Source organism: Takifugu flavidus, chromosome 11 (genome assembly GCF_003711565.1).
Source record: "Takifugu flavidus isolate HTHZ2018 chromosome 11, ASM371156v2, whole genome shotgun sequence".
In the NCBI taxonomy this organism is placed as follows: Eukaryota; Metazoa; Chordata; class Actinopteri; order Tetraodontiformes; family Tetraodontidae; genus Takifugu; species Takifugu flavidus.
In genome coordinates, this window is record NC_079530.1 from 13,036,794 (window position 1) to 13,060,425 (window position 23,632).

The 23,632-nt window shown below is 49.0% G+C and overlaps 1 protein-coding gene across 1 annotated transcript in view; it reads right to left on the reverse strand.

Annotated features, from left to right (window-relative positions):
- adgrb3 (adhesion G protein-coupled receptor B3) overlaps positions 1–23,632 on the reverse strand; it is a 76,959-nt gene that overhangs the window by 16,111 nt on the left and 37,216 nt on the right. The window contains 13 exon segments of the mRNA XM_057047233.1: positions 5,134–5,177; positions 5,498–5,600; positions 7,118–7,193; positions 7,801–7,947; positions 11,413–11,521; positions 13,765–13,796; positions 13,799–13,832; positions 15,093–15,287; positions 16,017–16,123; positions 20,195–20,296; positions 20,661–20,825; positions 22,273–22,437; positions 22,980–23,144. Of these exon segments, the coding sequence (XP_056903213.1) occupies positions 5,134–5,177; positions 5,498–5,600; positions 7,118–7,193; positions 7,801–7,947; positions 11,413–11,521; positions 13,765–13,796; positions 13,799–13,832; positions 15,093–15,287; positions 16,017–16,123; positions 20,195–20,296; positions 20,661–20,825; positions 22,273–22,437; positions 22,980–23,144 (1,444 nt within the window).

The following is a 23,632-nucleotide window of genomic DNA, read 5'->3' on the forward strand; positions in this document are numbered from 1 at the left end:
ATTCTAACTTTGACACATTGAAGCGTTCACCGCTTTAGACTCAACGTGGCTTTGCTCTTCTTTTGTGAGGAGCTGACAGGAGAACACCTCAAACACGCCTCAACCCCCCACATCTACAGTGTGTCTGAACGCATCAGGACCCGGGGGCGTAAAAGGTCCCCGTTAACAGCGCTCCTCACCCTCCCGTTGACATATTACAACCTGTAAATCTAGAATAGCTGACATCTGATTGCACTCCGATTTGACAGTATTTATATGTCCCGATGGACATTTGACAGCCGAAGACATAAAAAGCCAAAGAAAGTCTCCAAATGTATCAAAACTCCAGTTTCTCCCCCTACTCAATCCAAAAAGCTCCTTAACTGCCCCACGTGCCCACATCAGATTAGCCAGACGCCGTTCCGCAGTGCTCAGAGGTCCTCGGGCGGTGCACTCCAGGCGGCGTAATAAATTCTTCAGACTGACACACAATGCTGGGCAGAAGGGAAGCGCTGCCAAATGATTCCATCAATCCCGTATCTCCTGATGACAGATGAGTTATTCCGGCCTGTGGGCTGCGCGGCCCCCGTTAAACGACGGCGGCGCTCCCGCTAATGTAGCCCGCACGTTTGTGCGTAACGTAAAGCAGATGCCGCGGCAGCGGCCGCAGCTGCTGTTTTCAGAGCAACACGGCTGTGCTGCACAGTGACTCACATCCTGTGCTGTCAGAGGAACTTTCTCCTGACAGCTAATGCACACTTTCAGTGTCCTCATCAGTTCGTCAGGGCCCCTCGCTGGGTCGAAGGTTGTTATTATTGAAAACAGCGGCCATGTTGTTGCTTCTGGCTACCAGGAGCATGCAGGGACCTCGGCAAAAGCCCTGATTTATGCCACTTATCAATCAGTGGTGATCATTTCTAATCAATTTCAAATCAAAATCTGGTTCCCAATTGCTTAACAAGTCGAAAGAGCTTTTTTTTCCCTGCTTTAATAGACTACCCAAAGTCCGTCGGTGTGGAAATATCACCAAAGCTCAGCAGCAGGAAAGACACAAACCCGGAATCAATAAAACCTGAGCTGAAAAACGGGGCTGGAAGTGAACCGTTGTGATTTGTCAGCTGCTGACGAACTAAAAATGTTTCTACTGTTGGCGCAAAAAGCCGAAGCGTTTATGTGGTTAAATAGATTAATGAGGGAAGAATTAGTCACATGAATCCCGCAGCAACGTGGATGAAAGATATTATCAGGTAAACGTAACTACTTAGTGCTGCTGCAGATTAGATTTTACAAACGTATTCTTGATTTTAAAAAGAAATGCAGGACTTTCCTTGGACATTCCAAAATCACAAATTTGCAAGTTAAGAAAAACATGAGATTGAAACAGTTACTTAGCTAGCTAGCTAGCTTGCGCATGACTTTATTGATGAAGGTTCCCCATGTGAGCCTGGTCCTGCTCTATGTTTCTTCCTGTTAAAGGCCTCTGGGTTGCTATGAAGCCCATAGAGATATCCCTGGCTGGATCTATAGAAAGTTGAGTATTGTGTTTCAAAGTCTGGCCCTATTTTATTGTTGTCATTTTGTACAATGTTACAGCGACGATGCTGAAAAGAATTTCTGTCGATTTCCTCTTTCTTAGATTTGGACTTGGATTGAACCAGACCAGCAAAGCAGTCTTTTGTTTTTTCTCCCTGCGACACTCGAGGGCTTCAGTGGGTCTCGAAGTGGACCCTGAAACACTCGTGGTTGAATAGTTAAACGCACAATGTCACTGTTTCGGAGCACCGTCCGCCGAGGAGCTCGTGTAATGGAAAACCACGCGTCGGAAAAGAAATGTTTCTCTACACTTTTGTTAAGGTTGGCTGCATTTGGCTCCGACCCAGCAGTTCCAGATGTTTCAGCTTGGCAGCTGTTTTACACACCTTCACATGTAAGTGATTCATATTGTTGGAGCTCACAGGGAGTCGAACATTCACTCATGAAATGTATCAATGATTATTTATTATCAAGCATTCCTTATAATATTATATACCTGCTTCATCAGGTACTTGTGACTGTTAATACAGCATCTGTTACGTCAAGATTGTTTCTAGGCCCTTTAGGGAACCGCAGTAGAGGATCCTCCTACTGATGAAGGGTGGGGGGGTGTGGTAGGGCAGGGGGGACACCCTCAAGATTTTAAGTTGTTTGGTTCTATAGTAAAAATTCTATTTAACACTTCCCATCTTATTAATTTAAAGTGACGGAGAGGATCAGGATGCATCTTAAAAAGTCGCTAATACCCACGTTTTTCTTGAGTAAGAGGGCCACGAACATATGACTTAAGGAGTCTGCAGTCTCCATCCCATTAGCTGCTGAGTGTTGTCCTCTTCGGTGTCTAATAAGACCAGTGATCTAATAGCTTCGGTAATCTTTGAGGAGGTGTTTGAGCACGTGTGACACGGTTTTCATACGCAGCTTAACGGGGATTTGGGGGATTTTTAAGAGCAAGAACGGGGACGTGCCAAAAAGCTAAACCTCGCATGTAAGTGTGATGATTCAGCTCTAGATTATTTTCCGCTCTTTTGGATCAGATTTTTCCACGGCAAAAGGACAATTTACCGGTAAAATTGGATTTTTATTTAGGGGGAAATATTGACATTTCAAACAGAAATGGAAGCGTTTGCACCTGTGCTGTTTTCATTTGGTGTCACCGAGCTGCAGATTTAACTGATATTGGCTCTCATGTTTTGTGTTTCGCAGTGTTGTGCATCAGCATGTTTACTTTGTTGGATTTATTTTTCATGAGTAATATGGCACCAGTCAAGTAGAGCAGATTACCTCGGAGATCTCTGGGCTGTAAAAACCTTTACAGGATCAGTTTAAACCAATATTTGTTGTAAATATATACTATACATTTTAGAAATATTGCATTAAGTGACAGATTAAAGGGGGAAAACACCCTTTAGGGTGTATTTATTTCTCATTTTCAGCGTTTAAATTTACGGAAGTGTTGAAATACACCACTCACAAAATTAAGGAGACGTTTCTTTGCTTTTATTTTATTATCCGAATGATGTTGAAAATTTGAGCATACTAACGATACTATTAGTCCGTCATAAGCTTTAAATGCACAACCTTGTAAATATTGTAAATACAAAAGGCACCAATTTGCAGCGCTGTGCTAACCTTTCTCTCTTTTAAGACCCTACGGCTGATTTTAATATATCAAATGACTCATTTCTGGAAATGGAATAGAAACACTGGAAATAAATGCATTGCCTGGCCAAAACTACGGTTAGGACAGCAAAATCCTGCAGATTAAAACAGAAACACAGCAGTTTCACCTTGAATAGTAAAAAAAACTAAAGCCTGACACCCCCCCCCCCCCCCCCCTCAAAAGAAAACCCAATGAAACAACAAAAACCAGCAGAGGCGAATACATATTCAGTAAATTATCCCCTTCCTGCCACTCGCTGCTTGTGTAAAATGCCAAAGCTTTATTTCTAATGTATGTGTGCTGTCGCTGGAGCTGCAGAGACTCAGGTGTGGCAGCTGTCTCATCCCTGCAGCTAATAAACTGCCCCCGGCGTTGGGCTCGGCGCTCAAACCTTCTTTATCTGCGCCACAGCAACTCCTGCTGCAGAGTGAAGGACACACTTCTCTGCTCTTGAACCGTGTTTTCATCCTGCTAATTGTTACAGAGAACACTTGCATTCAGTTTCCAAGCGGCCTGAATGACAGACGGCGCATTACCCCGTAATAACGAGTGTCGGGGGTGGGCACGATGGCGCGGCGCGACGAGCCAACTGTTTGAAACGGGCGTGATCATTCGACCGCGGTCGTTTGGTGGCGCTTTGAAGAAATGAGTCTATGCGGATCGAGACAAAAGAAGTGAAATGAAACACTTGGAATGTGAAATTGGTGGAAAGAGAGTGTGGCTGAGATGTCCCCAGTGTGCTGTTTTCATCCAAAAATAGCCCGGTTGCCCTCAATTATGATGGCACGCAATTGACACACAAAGCAAAATATGAATCTCACATAAACTGGCTGAACCAACTTTACTTAATATAAATGTAATTTTAGTATAGATTGTGAAAAAAACCCTTTTCAGCATCACCCCCAAAGCAAAACAGCGCTTATTAAGGTTAAAACTCTGGTCACTTTGGCGCCCCCTCTGGCCACCAAAGTAACTGCAAGCGGCACACAGCCTGGCCCAGTTGAAGGTAACACCCACTGGAGGGAGTAAACACGCCTTGAGCAGCTACTGTACTTTATCCTAGCAAAGCAACAGAGGAGCTCAGACAGATGCGTAGACGCACTTGACCAAACATGTCTTCTCGACACAAACGATGCATCAGCGCACGCATCATTTCTCCCCAGAGCGCACGATTTAAATCACACCAAGACGGATCTGACCTCATGATAATTGCACCCATCAGCCAGAACAGTGTAGCTGCTGAGCTGTGAGGGGAAAGAACAATAGCTGGCCAGGATACTTAAGATGGGAACAAATTCCCTCACCTCCATTTTCAGTGGAATTAAAGCAGTGGACAGACCACACAGCAATGGAACAGACCGGTTGGTGTGTGATCCACAGGGAAACCTGCCCATCAGGATCAAAGTGCATGACAGAAACTCATCCTAGACAGCATCACACCACCAGAACCAGGTCACCCGCTTTACACAAGCTGCTAATTGTTCCCCTCAAGCTGAACCTTCATATCGTTGTGAATTAGGAGGAAGTTTTGTAGCACATCATCATGCAAGCAGACTCAACATCATGAACAAATAGCGAATATCATAGAGAGCACAAACCCAAAACTGGTTTCTTGACAACAGCTTCGTCTTCTCCTGGGCTCCTACGAGGCCGTTTTATCTCCTATTAGTTTGTCCACACCTTGATAAGACTTTAATATACCGCTCTGCCTCGTGGGTTTGTTTTCCACAACTCTCTTCCTTTTATGTGGCTATTGAGTTATTTGGTTTCTCCGCGCACGGCCGCGCCAGAGAAATGTGTTTACCAGATGAAAGTAAGATGTACAGTAGCCCAATTCCAGAGATGTGACACAAAATGAAAACAGGAAGTGGATTATCCTTAATAACACTCCATTTCAGCAGAAGCCACCACAAACAAACCCAGGAACCCCAGCAAACACAATGGGAGCCAAGACTTACATTATGGTGCTGTCCCACAGTGCGCAGTAGGGGCCCATTGTTCCCTGGAAGAGAGAAGAAGATGTTTACAAGGTCGGCGATGAAAAGAATCGTCGCCTTAATCTTCATCGTACTAATCAAGTCGAAATTTATCCTGTCGGAAGACGAGCGGCGGTTTTATCTCACAGATGAGTGAAAAGGCCTCCATTGCAAAGATCTTTAAAGGGATTGTCCGTGTAATTATGGCGCACTCTCCTGACGCCCGCAGCTTACAAGTTCATTATCCAGCCAATTAAGCCGGTGTTTGTGTGCCGGCTAGCGGACGACAGCCTGGGCGACCAGACCCTTCCTGGACCACGTGAAGTGTGTGATGCGAGGCGCTTACATTCGTGTTGTGAGCCAGCTCGATCTCCAGCTGGGACTCCGTCGCCTTGGGCTCGGGTCGCACTGTCACGGCGATGACCTTGGAGTTCACCACGGTGTGATTCCTGGAGGAAGGAAGTCAGGAAATCTGCCTCAGCTTTTGCCGGTTCAATGACTTCATTACAGACAAATGGCGTAATATCGACTTTCTCCTGACGAAGCCGAGGCCGGTTCGGGAGCATCGGCGCGGCTGAAAACGACGTCTTTAAACGTTAAACGGAGCTCGGGGTCCCGGGGAGCAGACAACACATCCTCCGCTCAAAAGCCTTGATGCCGATACGGCTTCAGACAGGTGACGCCTCCTTGTACTCAGCGGATGAAAGAGGGATTAAGTTGAGGAGTGGAGTCAATGAGACTTATGTGGGATCTTGAAGGAGCGCGTCTATGACAACCCGCCTCAGCGTCTCGGAGACGATGACGTGCGCTCATTTAGAGCGGCGAGCACGGCCTCTTTGAACTTTTAAGGTAGTCAGGTGTTAACACCCACTCAAATAGTGAACGGTTTCAATAAAGGTCGGGTCGGATAAGAAAACAAACCACGAGAAATGAAGCCCTGCCTGAACCGGAGGAGATATTCCTTAAAAAAAAAAAAAAAAACCTCAACAGCTATTGCACAGTTGCAACAATATTGGATTTATTGGCATCTAGAACCTCCCATGAGGAAGAAACGGAACCTCAGGAAGAAACACAACACCTGTTTCTATCACCCGGAACGCGCCGGTTCTTTATTTCAATGTTCGGAACACTGGACTAAAGCTGGGAGCGGTTCCTGTACACAGAATTTCTCCTGTAGGAGGGTCAAACAAAGACCTGACAGCTGTGGACGCTCCTAAAGTGTCCGCTTTGCCCTTGGCCGACGCCAAGAGGCCGAGGACCGGGCTACGACACCAGGTGCTTGTTCGGGGTGTCCTGCTGGTCCTTCCAGAGTCTGGATCCATTTTTAATTAACCACGCAGGGTTTCGTGTTGACCCAGACATGCTGATATCTTATTACCTGTGTAATTACACAAGAGGATGGGAAATTGTGATGGAGGACTGCTGCCTTACTTCAACTACGGGGTTTTAAACAGTTGTCACACGCTCGCCTGCAGGTTTCTCTCAAATCCACCATTTCCCAGGCAGGAAATGTCACCTGTACCGGCCTCACACGCTGGCTCTTTACAGACCCAATTGGAAACTTGTCTTATCAGTTTCCAGCGTCCCGGTGGCATGTTTCAAGGACTTTACCTATTAGAGCTCCTGCAACCTTACACTGGAGCCGGAGCACAGAGGCCAACAAACCAATTTCCTTTGGCTGTTATGAGCCCAGGCTCAGAGACACAGGTGACACACTTTGATTCAGTTATTTATTTATTTACTCACAAAAATGTGGACCAACCTCCCCATTGATAGTCACCACAGTTGATATAAAAGCTCGGACTGCACCTTTAAGAGCCGTTGGAGTAATAAAACTTGACGCGAAACACCAAAGTTTTTCCAAAGTAGTTTCTGAGTGAATCTCTGAATCTAATCTTGACGCCTCTGCTGCTCCGTCTCGCCGGCCGAGCCCCCAAACGGAGACGAGGATTTACGCAGCACTTACTTTGGTGACGGCAGCATCAGTCCAAGAGTCTTGTAGAGGACTGTTCCCAGAATGAAGACAGGCGAGCCTTCCATGTCTAAAGACGGGAAAAAATAAACAATTGTTACACCATTTAACTTCCCGTCTCTGGTAAGAAATGGAATAAGGTGCTGGTTTTAACAAGCCACTGTCCATAGACTACTAACAACGGGAGGAAGTTTGAGGAAAGTTCACATTGAAACTCCAACTTTAGTGGCAACACAGGCTCCGAACAAGTGAAACAGGCTAAATCTTAGCAGACTGCAGTAAATATCCGGAAGTGTCAAGTGGGATCAGCTTCTGCTGCGTCCGGATTAGAGTGGCCAGGGATTCCTCGTCGGCCCCCTTGCTTTTGTTGACTTTGATTTATTCAAGGAAAGACTGATTACAACAATTAACCAAATGGTTTGGCACCGGTGTGTGATGCACAGTATGCCGGTGAATGGCGGGGGTTTAAAAGCATGCGGAAAATGCCGAGTCGACACAAAACGGAGCGAGGGCTGGCAAGAGCACGGGTTCTTCTCAAAGACGAGCGTGGCCACACGAGGGGTGACAGAGGACAAGCATTTAGGAAGCCTCCCTGGGGGAGCCACGTGGGACTTGTGCGGATTTCTGTGCGTGCGAACGAGGGCTGACGGCTCGGCGAGACCCGTTCGGTCACGTACCCGCTGACTGGGAGACAAAGAGACCCTTCGGGATGACGACCTTATCTTCAGAGTTCCTGGCCCAGTCGACCATGCCTTTACGACCCTTCATGGGGAAGTTGATGTCAGTCATCACGGACACCGCTGGAAGCCTCTGGATGCTGGCCACTGCACAATTCAACACACACCGGCAATAAACACAGACGGGCGGTTACACTTTGAGAGTGGCTGTATGTTTTTCTTGCTTTTTTTCAATTTTAAGGCTGTAAATGTCGTCCTTCCTTCACACTCTTTTAACAGCATGAGAATGAGGCAACAGAAAGTCCCGTTGCTAAAGAGCTGCGCGTGTAAATTCAGATACGCTTCAGAACTTTGCTGGTGTTATTATACTCTCTAATTGGAAATGCAAGAAAGCGAGAGTCATTTAATTCCCAACACCGATGAGGCCACCAGCAGCCGCCAGCCTATTCAATTTCTTCTTTATGACAGTGCTATGATCTCCACACTGGCTAAGCTAAAGGCTAACACATACAATGGAGTACAAATGAAAGTTAGCGTAGCGTAGCACCTGCCAACTGGCAGACTCCATAATCACTCTTTTCTTTTCTCACCTCGTGGCTGATTTGTCATAAAAGACCAGCGGCGCTACCCAGGAAAGGCCCGGGGAAATTCCCCGGATCAGTGGAAAGAATCCTCGGCATGACAAGGAGAGGATTTAAAAGAAAACCCGCGCGTTTTTCTACCTGATATCACACCCGGTTCTGGTCAGGTGGCGCTCGTGTGAGTGGAATCGGAGGCTAATCCCGCCATTGACACAAAAGCTCTATTGTTTCTTTCACTGTGACAGAAGGTGCGTCTGTGTTTGGGATGAGCCGGCAGCGTGCTCAGCATCACCACCAGAAACAGCATTTCCTGATGAGGTCTGTTCACGGCACCAGATGTTGGGAGCAGGAGTGGTAGACAGCGTGTGTGTGTGTGTGTGTGTGTGTGTGATTTTAATGCCAGGCACACTGTGAGACACAACAGGGAGCTCCAATCACTCTTTCTACTGCTGTGGGTAATTCTGCAGGTAAATGGGGCTTTGCGCTTGCTTGATGGGCTAAACAGCATAAATAAAATGATCATTTAGGATTGTGAAGCTTCGGAACACCAATTCAGAGCAGTCTGCATGGCTCATTTTCATAAGAGGGAATTATGGCAATACTCATTACATCTGAATGCATTCATTAGGGCTTCGGCATTAAGTAAACTGCTGAAGTCAGAAGACACAAACATTTTGCACCGAGGAATAAATTAACGAGCGTTTGCCGCCATTGTCTGTCGTGTGCGTATTCACAATTAATCACTATTAATGTCAAAATATTCTCCCGACCGTGAAGTAGAACCTCACAAAACAGGCAGCCAGACGGAAATGCCAGACGTGCACGATGTTTTCTCACACCTCTAAAGTGCTGTTTAATTGTCTAACAGGTCCCGAGCTTCACTTTGACCTCCAAGTGCTTGCTTGTGAGGTAAGGGAATTCAAGTTACCGGCTCTGGGAGCCTTCCTGCAATCAAGGTTATGCGAGTAAAATGAGGACAGAGGCCGATGGACCAGTGACAGCCAGTATTTATCTTGGTGTCAGAGGGGCGCCGTATATCAGTGATGAAATGATGCTGCAATATCTTACTCAGCCAGACACTCTGCACTTGGCTGCCGACCGCGGAGCCACAAAACTTTCCATTCCTTTAATCAAAAAGGGCCCTGTGTCCACTAATCTGCTGTTGCCTGAGTTCAAATAACTCTCGCTGGCTACTCAAGCCACAAATCTTTACTGCGGACAATAAAAAGGGGCATTTGCTCGGGAATATCTGCTCATTTTGTAAATATGGCCGTGATGTATTTCACCTCCTCACCTCAGATTCTTGTTTCTTAAATGTGAAAAGAATCTGAGTTGCTAATTAAATTGGGCGAGGTTAGCGCGCGTTAGCATCACAGCAGAAGAGCGCCTTAAACGGGTGGGCCGGACCGATACTTCACGCCGATGATGGAGAGGTTTGGATTTCCATGGCCTGCTTAGTAAATTCCTGGATCAAACCTTCTCTCACGCTCTGAAAATAAACATTTTATTACAGATGAAATCATTGCAACGCCACTTTGCAAGACTTCACACGCATGATCCAAATGCTAAAGACTTCCTGTCTCAGCTGATTTCACCTTTGTAGCAAGTCTTCTGTGTAATATATTTATAGTAGCTCAGGAATTCCACCTTAACTATTAAGAAAAACAACTGCATTCCGAAGTAAATTGCTCCTTTCACGCCTAAGTTTGTCCGTTAAAAACATTTAACACTCATTAGAGAGTCAGTTTGCAACAGACAAGGATGTTATCTGTGAAGCAGAAGGTCGTGTTGGAGCTTCAGCCTCGAGTATAAAGAGGAAGCAACAATGTCAGTGCAATTAGCCCACGATTAGAACCCACGGACACTTGTGAAACTGGGGAAAAGTGCGATCACATCTGTGCTGGGCGCCATTAAAGAAGGCCTTTTCTACCCGGCCGCCACTTAATTGGCTCCGGTGGTGTTTCCTAATGGCATTTTGATGGGTGCGCTCATCGAGCAGGTTTGGTATGTTGCTCATGCAGGCGACGTGTTCGCCATTACGTGAACAATAAAGTCTGAAGAGCCCGTGAGTGTCAGTGTTTGGCGGGGTCAGATATTAGATACTGTCAAGGAAACCCCACTTCATTCCTGGGGAAAGGCCGAGCGGCGCAGCTGTGCCGGCTCACGTTCGCGCTCATGAATAAATCATGGCGCAATTCTATTATTCCGATCCAGAAAGACAGCGTTTACGGCTGACTGAGAAATGAAATGCCAACAGAGACCTCGGATCATCCCAGAGGCGGTACGACAGGAGCGGAAACGGCCCGCGAGAAAAATATTGCTCAAGGACTCAAATCCAGAGTTTTTTTCTAGTTTATTTTTAGATTTACTTTGATCCGTTTGAAAAGAGGGCCGTCGCCTGTCCGAGATCAGCGACAGGGAACGCAAACAATCCCGCTCCAGCTTCCGTACTCTCTGATTAGATGCTCCCACGGCACGTTTTTCCCGGTCACTGATGACAGATGATCTGTTTTTTTTCAGGGGGGGGGGGTTAACGCGCAGCCCGCCTCAGGGCCCGCGGCGCTCATCACGCCTTCCTCAAAGGGAAGTGGCGCCGTCCTCCCGCAGAATGACGCCGCAAATTTGGCCAAAGAGCTGCCTTGGACCGCCGGTGGTTGGAGGGTGTTTGGGAGCTGCTGCTGGGAATGAATAATTCATTCACTCGCATTTAATAAGAGGAGCTTGTTTTTAATGCTGCTATAAAATACAGATTTACCTATAAGCTATTATTAGCCTCTAGCCCTTTGAATAACGGTAAAGGGACAAATAAATAAGCACATTCCTGTTTTTTTACCCCCAGAAATCCATAAATCTCTCTTTCTAGAGGTGCCACCCGAGTTTTCAAGACCACAAGCTCTATTTTAATTGATGATATTGATGTTCAGCAACTTCCTACGTGTATATAGAGCATGATGAAGGGGAACATTGACACGAGGGGTCAGCAGAACGTGGGCATTGCGTGTCCGAGTCGAGTAAACTGTCCGGTTCTCACCCAAGTTCCCGGTCATCAAGTAGGCATTGTGGAAATCCTTCATTCCCAGTCCAACGATGTGGATAAAATCCTCGATGACCTGCATGAGCTCCACCGCCCCAGGATAGATCTGGACAAGTGGGAGAAAGAAAAAGGGTGAAAAGAGGCTTCTGATGCCACGCGTCCCAGAAGGGCTGCGGGTCAGGAGGTCAGGGATGTGTTTGCAAATGTACAATTATAAGGGAACTATTTTCAAATGGCACTTTGAAATCTATCAACCAACAACGGTTTGGATCTGCAGATGAGTCAGCTGATCCAAACGAGGAAGTGAAACTAGAGAATAGACAGGAAGCAGCGGCCTTAATTGAAACATTCATGGCACGAGAGCTGCGTGCACACTCGCACAGACACAAGGAGACTTGTTAGTTGGCTTCTCCTCTCGAAGCTCTTGCCAGGCCGCCATCGCCAGGGCGCGTGCGATTCTTCACAGACATAGACGCCCAGAGAGGGAAGACGAGCGGCGGGGGGGGGGGAGCCAAGCGCCGCGGCCTGGCCGGCGATGCCGCTGGTCGGGTCAGCCGCCTCCTCCAAGTCAATAAATCAAAGGAAAACTAATCCAGTAAGTGACCTTCAAAAGACTGGACTGCGGTCATGGCTGCCAGTGGAGGGGTTGATGGGTTGGGGGGGGGGTCTAATAAGATGCTTTGATTTCCGGGGCAGGAGATTTTGTCCTTTGACTGGACTCTAATCGTTCTGGATGAGCAGCTGTGTTACTCGTGTCAGACACGACCCCCCCGCCGCCTCGCCCACTCGCCGCAGAACCAGCTCTGTAACACCGGAGCGGCGTCATCACATCCAGATTTAAACCCACGTGTCTTCGACTGATACACGGCTGATACGTTCTGGGCTGCTCGCAGGGCTTCCAAGAGCCACCAGGCAATTAGCGCCCCACTTTAGGCATGTGGCAAATGCCCGCGGCAGGTATTTCCCGCCTCGGTGACACCTTGGCACGCACGCACACGTGGAGGCACGTGCGTGCAGTCGATCTTGACAAGTGGATCAGCGGTGCCCGAACTGCGAGCCCCTGACACGGCAGAGCCAGAGCCACGGCGGGGAGGGGGGAATATCACGGCGTCCCTTCCGGCGCGTCTGACGCACGGCGCAGTCATGCTCGCTCGGCCGGTCTCCATGGCAACGGATGTGAAGGCAGCGCGGGGAAATGGCTGCAGTGGAGCTCTTCCTTTCCTCGCCATGGTAACAGTGACAGGAGCTGAATATATAGTGATCTCTGCGCCCAGCCAGCAACAACCTCACAGTGAGGTGTTTCATTTAAGTGTTTTCATCGTCCGCGCCACGCACCGCGCGAGTGGGCGTCGCATAAAAGCCGAGATCATTAATGCAGGAAAAGGCAGCGAGCGCGAAAAGATAATCAGGCGGCGCCAACACCCTCCCGGTGTTGTCCTGGAGGCGCATTGGTAACTACAGCAACAATTAAAATCAAACAAATGCTTCTCCTCAGGAGCGCCAAATGTTTATATCGTTATTTCTGTCTGTGTGTTGCGGCGTTTGAAGGATTCTGAGGAGTGAAACTGGTCATTTGTGAAGTTGGGGGGGTTGATCCAACCAGAGGGGGAACATCTGAGCCCCTCCTGAGGTGAGGAGCGGCGCTCATGGAGATTCAACCGCTCAAATCCAGCCAGGTGAAGTAAAAACTGAGATAAAAGAAGGAAAGAAAGAAAGAAAGAAATATCCCTCTGATTTCAAGGTTTGAGTTGCATGTCAGTGCAGGTGACACCGCGGATGGCTTCAGATACCACCCGAGGTGATGGCGGTGGAGATGCCCTCCGCAGACTCCCAATCATCACAGATGGGATCCCTGTCCGCGTCTGGAAGAGCCAGAGTTCAGGCTGTCGCGAACGCAGCCTCTGAAAATGATAGAGGACAGTGGATGCATCCAGAAAAACACCCTCCACGGTTCAGCACAGCGTGGAGAAAGTGCTCTGGGCTGTACTCGGTCATTACGCTGGAACCAGCCTGTTAGATCAGCCTCACCGTGTGACCGACCTTGTTCCTGTAGAAAATCTGAAAAGTATTCTGCAATATAAAAACAACAAGGTATCTGATCACTGGTGGTTGATCCGGATCAGCTGGGTGAGGCGAAGCCTGTGCGGCGGGAGTCGCTTCTGTTGGCGGTGTTGCTGCCACCAAGTGGCCTTCGGAGGAACTGACCTGATCCGCCATCAGAGGGATCTGTCCAACGTGATCTCACGCACAGCCTTTGCCATTGAGGCACAACGGGAACGGGCCCTGAACGGGCTCTCCAGCTGCTAACGAGGCAACATCAATGATCGCCGTGCACGCCGCCCCGCTTACCTTTTGCGCATCATCCCATTTCTCCTTGTTTCCTCCTCCAGCAGGTTACTGATGATTTGAAAGAAATTCTGTGGAGATTGAAGGAAAACAAACTGCCTTAAACACTCCGACACACGTACACGCCTGAATACATTCATAGGTAAATGGAGACACGTTAACAACGTGACCGTAACGGTTGGTGATGGGAAAGTGTTAAAACCTTTAAACCTTTTTGAGGTGATCAAGACAAAAAGAGAGAAAGAGAATGTTTAAGCAGCCTGGTGAATTGTCTTCTGCTTTGGGTGCTTGGGGTGCATGCCTGCAGTAGTAATAGGACCCCCGCTGCCTGATCTTTAGCCTTGTTATGTCATCTGGTCTACAATATGCCTCAGGGAGTGGCTCCCTCTCTTGACACAGGCTATCTTGTTTTCTACTTGAATGCTTATGCTCCCTCTGGTGGTAATGTGCCCACTTTAACACTGCATTAGCGCAGAGGCACAGGGAGGGGGTGGGCTGGCTGACTGCTCTGCTATCTTCCCACACATGCCATAGAGCTCTCATAATATCCAGAGACAGGCTGCTCTCCTCATCTCCTAGATTTTCTATGGTTGGGAAATGGCTAAACGCTCACCCATCCATGGCGAGCACGTTTAGGTTTTATTCCTGCAGAAGGATAGCAGAGAGAGATGAGAACTGAAAACTCCTGGAGAGGAAAAAAAAAATGGAATCATCTCTGGGGTTTAATTGTTGCGCTGCTCGAAACAGTTGATGATGCTCAACGTTTTTTAGTTCTCTCTGAAATTACAGAGAAGAAGATGTTGAAATCCCTTCATTTGTGTAATTAGCTAAGATGCTGTTGCTATTTATCTGCTTTTAATTTCCTAATTTAGTGCCTTATGTAATGTGGGACGTGAGGAGATTTTCAAATGCCCTTTTTATTGAGACAGCACATCAAATAGCACAAAAGTTTGATGAAAGAGAAGAATTCTAGCCGTTTTTTGCCAACAATAATATTATTTTATATTAGAAAAGCAGGTGCGGAGCCTGTTATTACACAGATAAGAGGCACGAGGAAGGTGTCTTTGAATGACACTGCTCTGAGGACATAAATTATCTTATTGGTGAAGGAGGAGGAGCTTTAGCTATAATCTCCATCATCCTATTGACATAAAGAGGATCAAGACTGCTGCCAACCCCAACATGATGAGATCAAAAAAGCTTAGGACGTGGACGAGATCTTCTGATACACCAGAGCTGTGGGCTTAGGGTCTCGCCCCTTGTGCAGGCTTAGACACACGGCGCCTTTTCTCTCAAGACGCTTACGGATCGTCCTCTACGTGCACACTCACCTGTACGTCGTCCGAGGATGGCTCGTAGCTGGCCCGCTTGAAAGTCTCCGTCACGTTGCGAAGGATCTCCACAGACGACAGCAGGTCGCCAGCATAGAAGTTCCTCCTCTGGGTGAGGTCAAGAAGGTTTTTGGTGACCTGGGACATCCCGTCGCCCGCGAGCATCCGCTGGCCCTTAGCAAGGTGCCCCTGAACCTCCAAAAAAAGGGGGAGGACAGAACTGTGGGGCAGGATTGTGACACAGCAAAAAGCTAAACTGTCTGAGCAAATGAAGCGTGCAGGAGCGAGAAAAAGGGCCCAACTTAAATCAGCGTCTGGCCACAACGTAGTCTTCCTCACGGAGATTTGGAAATCAGCCCGTTTGAATAAACAGGTTAACTGGAGCAGAAGACACATATTTAGGTGGAAACTGCACGGTGGACTGGCGTCTCACATCGGTGCACACGGACGTCTGCGGACGCTAGTGCACAGGTGCAGCTCTGAATGCGCTAATCTCAGCTTGTCTGATTCTTTCACAGCAATGAGGCGTCGACTGGATCACAGAGCCAGAGTTCGCCCATTCACGCAAATACGTAATTATGAAACGGCTGTGGGGAAATAATCCAGACGTGTTTGAGCGTTCGTGGCACCCAAACAGGTACTTTTGAGAGAAAGACAGGGACGCTACCAGCCGCATCAAGAGAGGTTATTGAACACGTGCACGGAATGCGTCCGAAGTCAAATAGCCAACGGAGAAGAGTGACGTCACCGCTGATCTAATCTGCTCCCCGGTTGGAAGTTGTCAACGTTTGTCTAGTAAATGGTCAGAATGCCAGCCCTTGTGTGTGTCTGTGTACGTAAGCTGGAGGTGGGTGTGTGTGTGGGGGGGTAATTGATGATGGGATGGAAACACAGGCTGTGAGAGGGAGCTGACGTTGCACCTACTGATTGCTGCAAGTATCTGAATTCATTTGTTATGCATCGAGCATAGCTGGGCTGCTCCCAGAAGGCCATACCACGGTGATCCAAAGAGCAGCGTCGACTGGTGGTGCCTGTAGAAGAGAGAGAGACAGGGAGAGAGAGACAGGGAGAGAGACAGGGAGAGAGAGACAGGGAGAGCGAGAGACAGGGAGAGAGAGACAGGGAGAGAGAGACAGGGAGAGGGAGACATAGAAAGACAGAGAGAGAGACAGGGAGAGAGAGACAGGGAGAGAGAGACAGGGAGAGAGAGACAGGGAGAGAGAGACAGGGAGAGAGAGACAGGGAGAGGAGAGAGACAGGGAGAGAGAGACAGGAGAGAGAGACATAGAAAGACAGAGAGAGAGACAGGGAGAGAGAGACAGGGAGAGAGAGACAGAGAGAGAGACAGGGAGAGCGAGAGACAGGGAGAGAGACAGAGAGAGAGACAGGGAGAGCGAGAGACAGGGAGAGAGAGACATAGAAAGACAGAGAGAGAGACAGGGAGAGAGAGACAGGGAGAGAGAGACAGGGAGAGGGAGACAGGGAGAGAGAGACATAGAAAGACAGAGAGATAGACAGGGGAGAGAGACAGGGAGAGAGAGACATAGAAAGACAGAGAGAGACAGGGAGAGAGAGACAGGGAGAGAGACAGGGAGAGCGAGACATAGAAAGACAGAGAGAGAGACAGGGAGAGAGAGACAGGGAGAGAGAGACATAGAAAGACAGAGAGAGAGACAGGGAGAGAGAGAGACAGGCAGAGAGAGACAGGGAGAGAGAGACAGGGAGAGAGAGAGACAGGGAGAGAGAGACAGAGAGAGAGATTTTGAGAGCAGAGGGGAGCAAGAGAGGGATGAGAAGGGAGATGAGGAAGCAAGCATGTCGAGAGTATTGGTGTGTGTGTGTGTGTGTGTGCGTGTGTGTGTGTGGGATTAAGACCAAAAGAGAGGCAGATGGAAGTGTTGGAGTGTGGGGAGAGGGATGTAGGAAGAGGAGCAAGACAAAAAAGGAAAGTGGAGACAGAATTATTGATTCTTTTCAGAAGACTGATACTTCAGCCCCTTTTTGTCCATTTCTGTTACTCTTCAAAATTTGATGGCGGCCATTAAATTTTGCATCGGCATTGAGGCGTAATAGAGACGAGGACAGACGGACGGAGAGAGAGAGAGAGGTCTGGAGGGAAAGTGCTGCAGTGTTTGAGCAGAGGTGGCTTCCTCTGATGAGCTCAGGTCCCCGAGGTTTTAACACTCTTTTGAATGCTCCGCGTGCCGCGATAATGCAACGCGCAGCGATGCTGCGACCACTATCAGCCGTTTCAACGTCTCCCGAAATAGCGCGACCGTCCGCCCACATCATTGCACATGTCCCACATAGGGGTGCCCACATCACACCTCCCCGGTCCCGCCGACCCGGTGGTGAGCAGCTCGAACCTCACCCCGCTGCTCAGGCACAGGTGCTCGACGAGCCGAGGAAAGCTCCCACGGCACAAAACATCTCCCCCGGCGACCAACCCTCGGCTACCTCTTGTTCTTCCTCGGTCTTTCACATGCTAACACACAGAGGCAGACAGAGATCAGATCCACACCTCCCACGTCATTTTCCACAGCTACAATCCTGCCGAGCGCAGGAGGCAGTGCCGGGCGGGCCGGGGGCGCCCATGCAGCGCCGCAGGAGGCGGCCCACGGGGCAGCGGCAGAGTCCTGGAGACTTCAGGCTGAAGTGAGCGTCGCGCGTCCTCCAAACATGACTTCTCCTGGGCTTTTAGCCGCTCGCCGCTGAGGTTTTGGACCATAAATTTGGACGTTCTTATCGGATATCCAATATTCTTCCGGGCGCTCGGGCTGAAGGAGTGCGTTTTCTTTTATGGTGGCATTAAAAAGCAGAAGTTAGAGGTCTGCTTTAATGTCTTGGCTCTGACATTCTCAAAGGTCATTTTAAACTCTGCGCGCGTGTGTGACGGGTGACAACAGCAGAGAGGTCGAAGGTCACGCTGTTCAAAAGGAGATTTAAAGTCCCCCATGAGCAGAATTATGTTTTTGTCCCAGTTTTCTAAATTAAAGCAGTTTGATGAGGTTTTCTTTGCTTTCTACCCAACAGAATAGTAGAATATTTATGAAACAACTCAAACGCTGTACTAACCAGTAATAAATGCTTAATAAACACGGGAATATTCTGTATATTCAGTGTTTGAGGCTATTCTGTCCAGTTTTGTGCCACCCTTCCATCAGTTAAACCTACAATAGATAAGACAATGTCAACCACAACTAGCATAAAACCCAAGAGGTGTAATAAAAAATGAAGCCAACACCCTAATTGTGGATGATCATACATAAAAAAATGAACGAATGTATAAAAACAGCTGTGCGTCCTCTGTTGCCGTAAACGACCTCTGTTTAAGACGTCGGCCTGACAGACACAGACTCATCTGCTGCCTGTACGGCTCCATCGCCTCGCCTCCTCTGCTGCTCCTGCCTCGGGTGGCTGTTGTCATCTGTGACGACGCGAGAGAGGTGGCGCCGGCGCCCCGGCGCTGGGCGGCTGTGATGACCTTGATGGCGACCGTGACTACCGCTGTCAGCGATGCCCCCGACGCCTCGGCCGATCAGCTCCTCTGCTTTTAATGCGCCTATTTTGTCCCCTTCAGTGATCAATATTTCATCTTTGTTTACGGCTCTCGGAGGCAATTACACGTCTGAGGCGGCTAAAAAATGAGGTCTGGACGCGAAGCGTTTGGGAATTTTAGCGTGATTTGATTCGAGTGGGGGGGCAAAGGTCATGACCTCTGGATTTCACACACTTTTTCTCAATGGGAGCTCTAAAATTGCTGATGCTGGAACGGCGACTGATCCTTTTAATGCAAGAAACATGGCGCAGACTCCTGTTTCTGCTGTCCTTTTAACGTGCCATCTGTCTGTGTCGTGTTTATTAACTTGTCTGGAACCATAAAATGAACCATACATTATGTTCTATCCAGTTTTCCTCGAACAGCGACACCGTTGCATCTGCGGCTGTTTCACTTGAAATGTCTTTGTGATTTATTAAAGTCCACTAAGTCTGATAAACAAAACAAACTCAGAAGCAAATCAGCGCTGATTTATTGCAACATGACAGAAAGTGGCACCGCTGAAAGAGAGAATGTTGGATGTGTCCATGAAAGGCCCTAAAATAATGTTCTGGGTTGTTAATGTTCATCATTCGTGGCGTCGCGTCGCTGCCAGCGCAACAACGAATGGATTTTCCTCAGGAAACTGTAAAAATAAACACATTGAAATCATCGTCGACAACAGAAAGGTGTCAGGAATCTGTGTTCCATTGATCCGTACTTGTGCTCCGTGCCATTCCTGGACCTCACGTCAGCGGGCCCGTAGCGGCTAGCTGCCGGTAGCGCCGCAAAGGGTGTGAAAACGTAAGTGACGAACCGTCACTCCGAACACGAGCACATGCCGTCTGGGAGCGGACGCAGGAGACAAACGGACCAGACGACAAAAAGGCGTCTTCTGGATCCCCGAGCGGCGCCCGAAGCGTTGGCGTCTAACGCTAACGTCGACGTGCTGTTCATACGCCGTTTTTGCCTTTTCTGGTTTTCCACTGCTTCATTTCAGGATGTGAAGGCCGATACGAGCGAGACAGCGCTGAAAATGAAACCTCGTCCTGCTCTTGTTGCAAAGTGACCTCCGGCAACAGCAAACCGTCATGACCACGTTATCAGAGCTTGCACCCCCCACCCACCACCAGCGCCAGGGCGCTCTTTTCACCACAGAAGCCGAGCACTTTGCCCCATTGGAGAGCGTGAATGTGTTTGAACGCCTCTTTTTCCTCCCCGTCAGCACCACTGAAGCCTCTGTAAACACGCAACGCACCCTCGGTGCTCTATTCTCACGCCGCGCTCCCACAATCCCGTCCACCGCTCGAACTCGAACTGATACGGACGCAATGACTCAGACTGGGTTTAAGACGAACACGGATTTCATTTGAATTGTAAAAAATAGTATAAACCTCATCTGGTCTATGGCATTCAAATAAAAAAGAAAAAAAGGAATCATGAGGATAAGGCCGACCTTTGCCCCCCCCATCATGTCTAAATACAGCAGAGCTCCGTCTCAGGGCGCAGGAAGGAAAACAAGCACAGATCTGAGCATCACGTGACACACAGCTCCGTTCTGTACCTGTGGCGTTTGGCGGGCACCTATTGAAGGCCAGCTCCCCCGAAGGCGTCCGTCTCCACACCATGGACACGGCGTAGTCCTCAGGACAGATCTCATAGGGTGCTGGGAACGAGAGCGGGCCGGTGTGTGTCAATGGAAAGAGCGATTTAGCATTACAAAGCCTGATGCAAGGATTTCTCCTGGTTACGAGCCGGGACGTATGTAAATAACAGATTAGTTGGAATCGGCATGCCGTTACTGAGCTGTGATGACAGGAGCCCTCTTTTAGAGACAGCCCATTCCGAGGGTATCCTCACTTTAAAGGGGTTATTTCCAGGTTTGACTTGGAACTCAGGCTGGTACGTACAGCTGACCCCCGCATTAGTCCTGCCTGATCTTACATAATGAGACATGCCATCCACCCCCAAGAGATCATTATCTCCTCGCTTTCATCTACGGGGGGACGCCTCATTATCCCGGCGCTCACCTGGACACCGCTGGTCGCTGCACTTTCTGACTTCCTCTCCGGTGCCGTCGCACTGCTGCCCCGTCACCGCTGCCCCCTGACACACCCGCGCTCGCCTCTGCCACCCGCCATCGCAGGACTTAGAGCAGCCGCTCCACGGGCCCCAGGGGTTCCACTGGCCGTTGGCTGCAACAGAGTCACAAATCAAACGGCCATATTGTCACCAATTCTTGATGTCTTCGCCTTGGTGAACATGGAAGGTCGTCGTCGTTTCCATGGAGATTTGAGTTGGTAGTTTTAATGCAATGTTAACATTTTCGCGTAATTGGCGGGAGAATACGTGATTTATGGCCCGCCGGCGAGCTGAGATTATTTGTCTTGTTTGTGAGGCAAATAATGAATGTTGAAGTCTCCAAATGCAGCAGTTTGTTTTATGTCCCTGTAATAAACACGGTTAAAATGTGCATCAGATGCCAAAACGCACACGTTCCCCTACAGCGCTGGAGTAAATCACTCGCCCTCGTGGAAACCAGTGCCACAAGGTTACAGCACTGGGAGCAGGAAGGGCACCCCGCGCTGGTTTTAACCTCCGCTTACCCCCTCCGATACACATGCGGGGCCAGTTCGTGTCCTACAACTAACCTCTGTCAGGGCTGCATCCACAGGAGAGGGAGACGACCGAAGCACACGAGCTGCGTTCCTGCTGAAGCTCTACAACATGGGTGCAAATCCTAGAGGGGCCTCGTCTCCTGTAGCCTTTGTTTTATTTCCGAACTAGCTCGCTGCCTTTCAGGAAGAGTTTTTTTCTTCTTTTTTTCCCGAGCTCCCTTTGAACTCTGCCTCAACAAAGCGAGACAAAGCAGCCGCGGACACGCCGGCTGATGCGCTAAATGATGGCTCCGACCGCGTTTGTCCCGCTATTGTTTGATCTCTCACCTTGAAATCAAATAAGAATTGCAAAGCAGGCCGGGCTCATTAAATGGATAAATTGCACGACGCTTCGGCTCCGCGTGAGGCGGACGACAACACCGCGTTCCTAGTTACTCGCCAGCACGACATCAGAGTATGGAAGCATCCTTGGAGGTTGCAGGCTCACAGCTAGCGCGACAGTTTCACATGCAAAAATAGTCAAGAGAGCGAGAACAGATACACCAGTAGAACCGGGATGGGGGAGAAACAGCCATGTTGGGAGAACTGCATCAGGATATTGTGAGAATGTGCAGGCCCTCCGCGCGATGAGACAATTCAAAGCCTGGCGGAGACGGCTAAGCTGACATCTTCAAGCCTCTAATGCATCTGTGATGTTGACAGGCAGTTTGGACAGCTAACCCTGAATTATGGGAAAAGCACACAGTATATCTAACTGGATTCCACAAATCCAATTGATGGAGCATGGTTTGGAAACCATCATTCTCCATTCCTACGGCAGGGCTTTGCTTCCGGTGGCAGGGATATCGGCTCAATAAAACCAGACCCGAACCATAAATCTACTTCTTCGCGAGGCGGCTTATTTATAATAATCAAAATGACAATATGGGGCGTGTCGCGTCTGCCCGCGTGCCATTCAGCAATAACGATCCTGACATATTTAGACATCAAAGTGGATATGGAGTGAAGAGGCTCTGGGTTTTACCTGTGCAGTCAGGATTATGGCACTCTCTGCTTTCTGCCCAGTGACCGCGACATTCAGATCCCCCATGGGCGGCTGCCGAGCACTGCCTGGTCCTCTGCTGAGTGCCGTTGGCACAGGTCACTGAGCAATCGCTCCAAGAGCTCCACTCCTGCCATTGTCCGTCCACTGAGGCGCCAACCGCAACCCAACCAGCGTGGAAAAAGATGGCAGACAGAAATGGGGGGTATTAAGATTGCCGGACTTTTGTGGAGACAACAAAAATAAAAGGTTGGATGAAAGCTCGGCGCTGCATTCAGGAGAATTGGACAGCCTGGGATTCAGCTGAGGGATATATCAAGGCACAAAGGGCAGAAAGGGCAGGTCGTCAGCGACTTCCTGTTCTGCCTTTCTGGGGAGGGCTGCTTCGGAACTGACTCTGACGCTTGAGCAAAGCAAACATTTACAGTACAGGAAAAAAAAAACCCCACAGAGGAATCCTGACCATCATCAAATCTGGGAGAAAGTGATTCTGACACTGGTATTACAGCTCGCCAGGGTTTCCTCAGCTGCAGCAGTGTGTGAGCTCTCGAAACACACCCCAAGCCCCAAATTCACCATGTCTGAGCGATGATTAAAACGTCTCCATGGCAACTGATGAGGGATTGAATCGTGAGAGGGATTGCGTGTGTGTGTGTGTGTGAGACGTCGCGTCGGGAGTCAGACGATACCTGGGCACAGGGCTATGTTGCAAAGCTTAGTCTGGGTCTCGGGTCCGTCACAGGCCCGGCCTCCGTGCTGGGGAGGGGCACACATCCTAGTCCTAGTGCGGTGACCTCGGCCACACGTGAACGAGCACAGGCTCCACGGCGACCACTCCTCCCACACACCGTGCACTGCGGGCACAGAGAAGGCGTCAGGCCTGATCCATGTCTCTGCCTGCCACTACATTGAGCACCCAATAACAAACTGCAGTTTTCCATAAATAATGCAAAATCAATCAGAAACAGTTGGCTCTTAATGTAAATGAAACACGGAGCACACCGACACTGTAGCTTCAGTCTCCTCAGAGCCTTCAAAGGTTTTAATTTGTGTAAAAACCATGCACACAAGGACGATGGAAACCTCTAAGGGCGACGGGAGGAGCACAGACATATCAAAGTACGGCTTATTGATCAGCAACGTCGGCGTTTAAGGTGCTGGCGGTACGTCTGCGCTGCGTTTCAGTCCGTTCGCTACTGGTTGGACACGGAGGCGCGGCGGAGCTCCAGGTTAATGTGGCTCTGCACCTTTATTGCGCTTTTGCCCAGTGCGGACAGCCGTGACCTGGATTCAGCGCTCGGGATAAAAGTGGACCTGACACGGAACTATAAAATAAATCTGG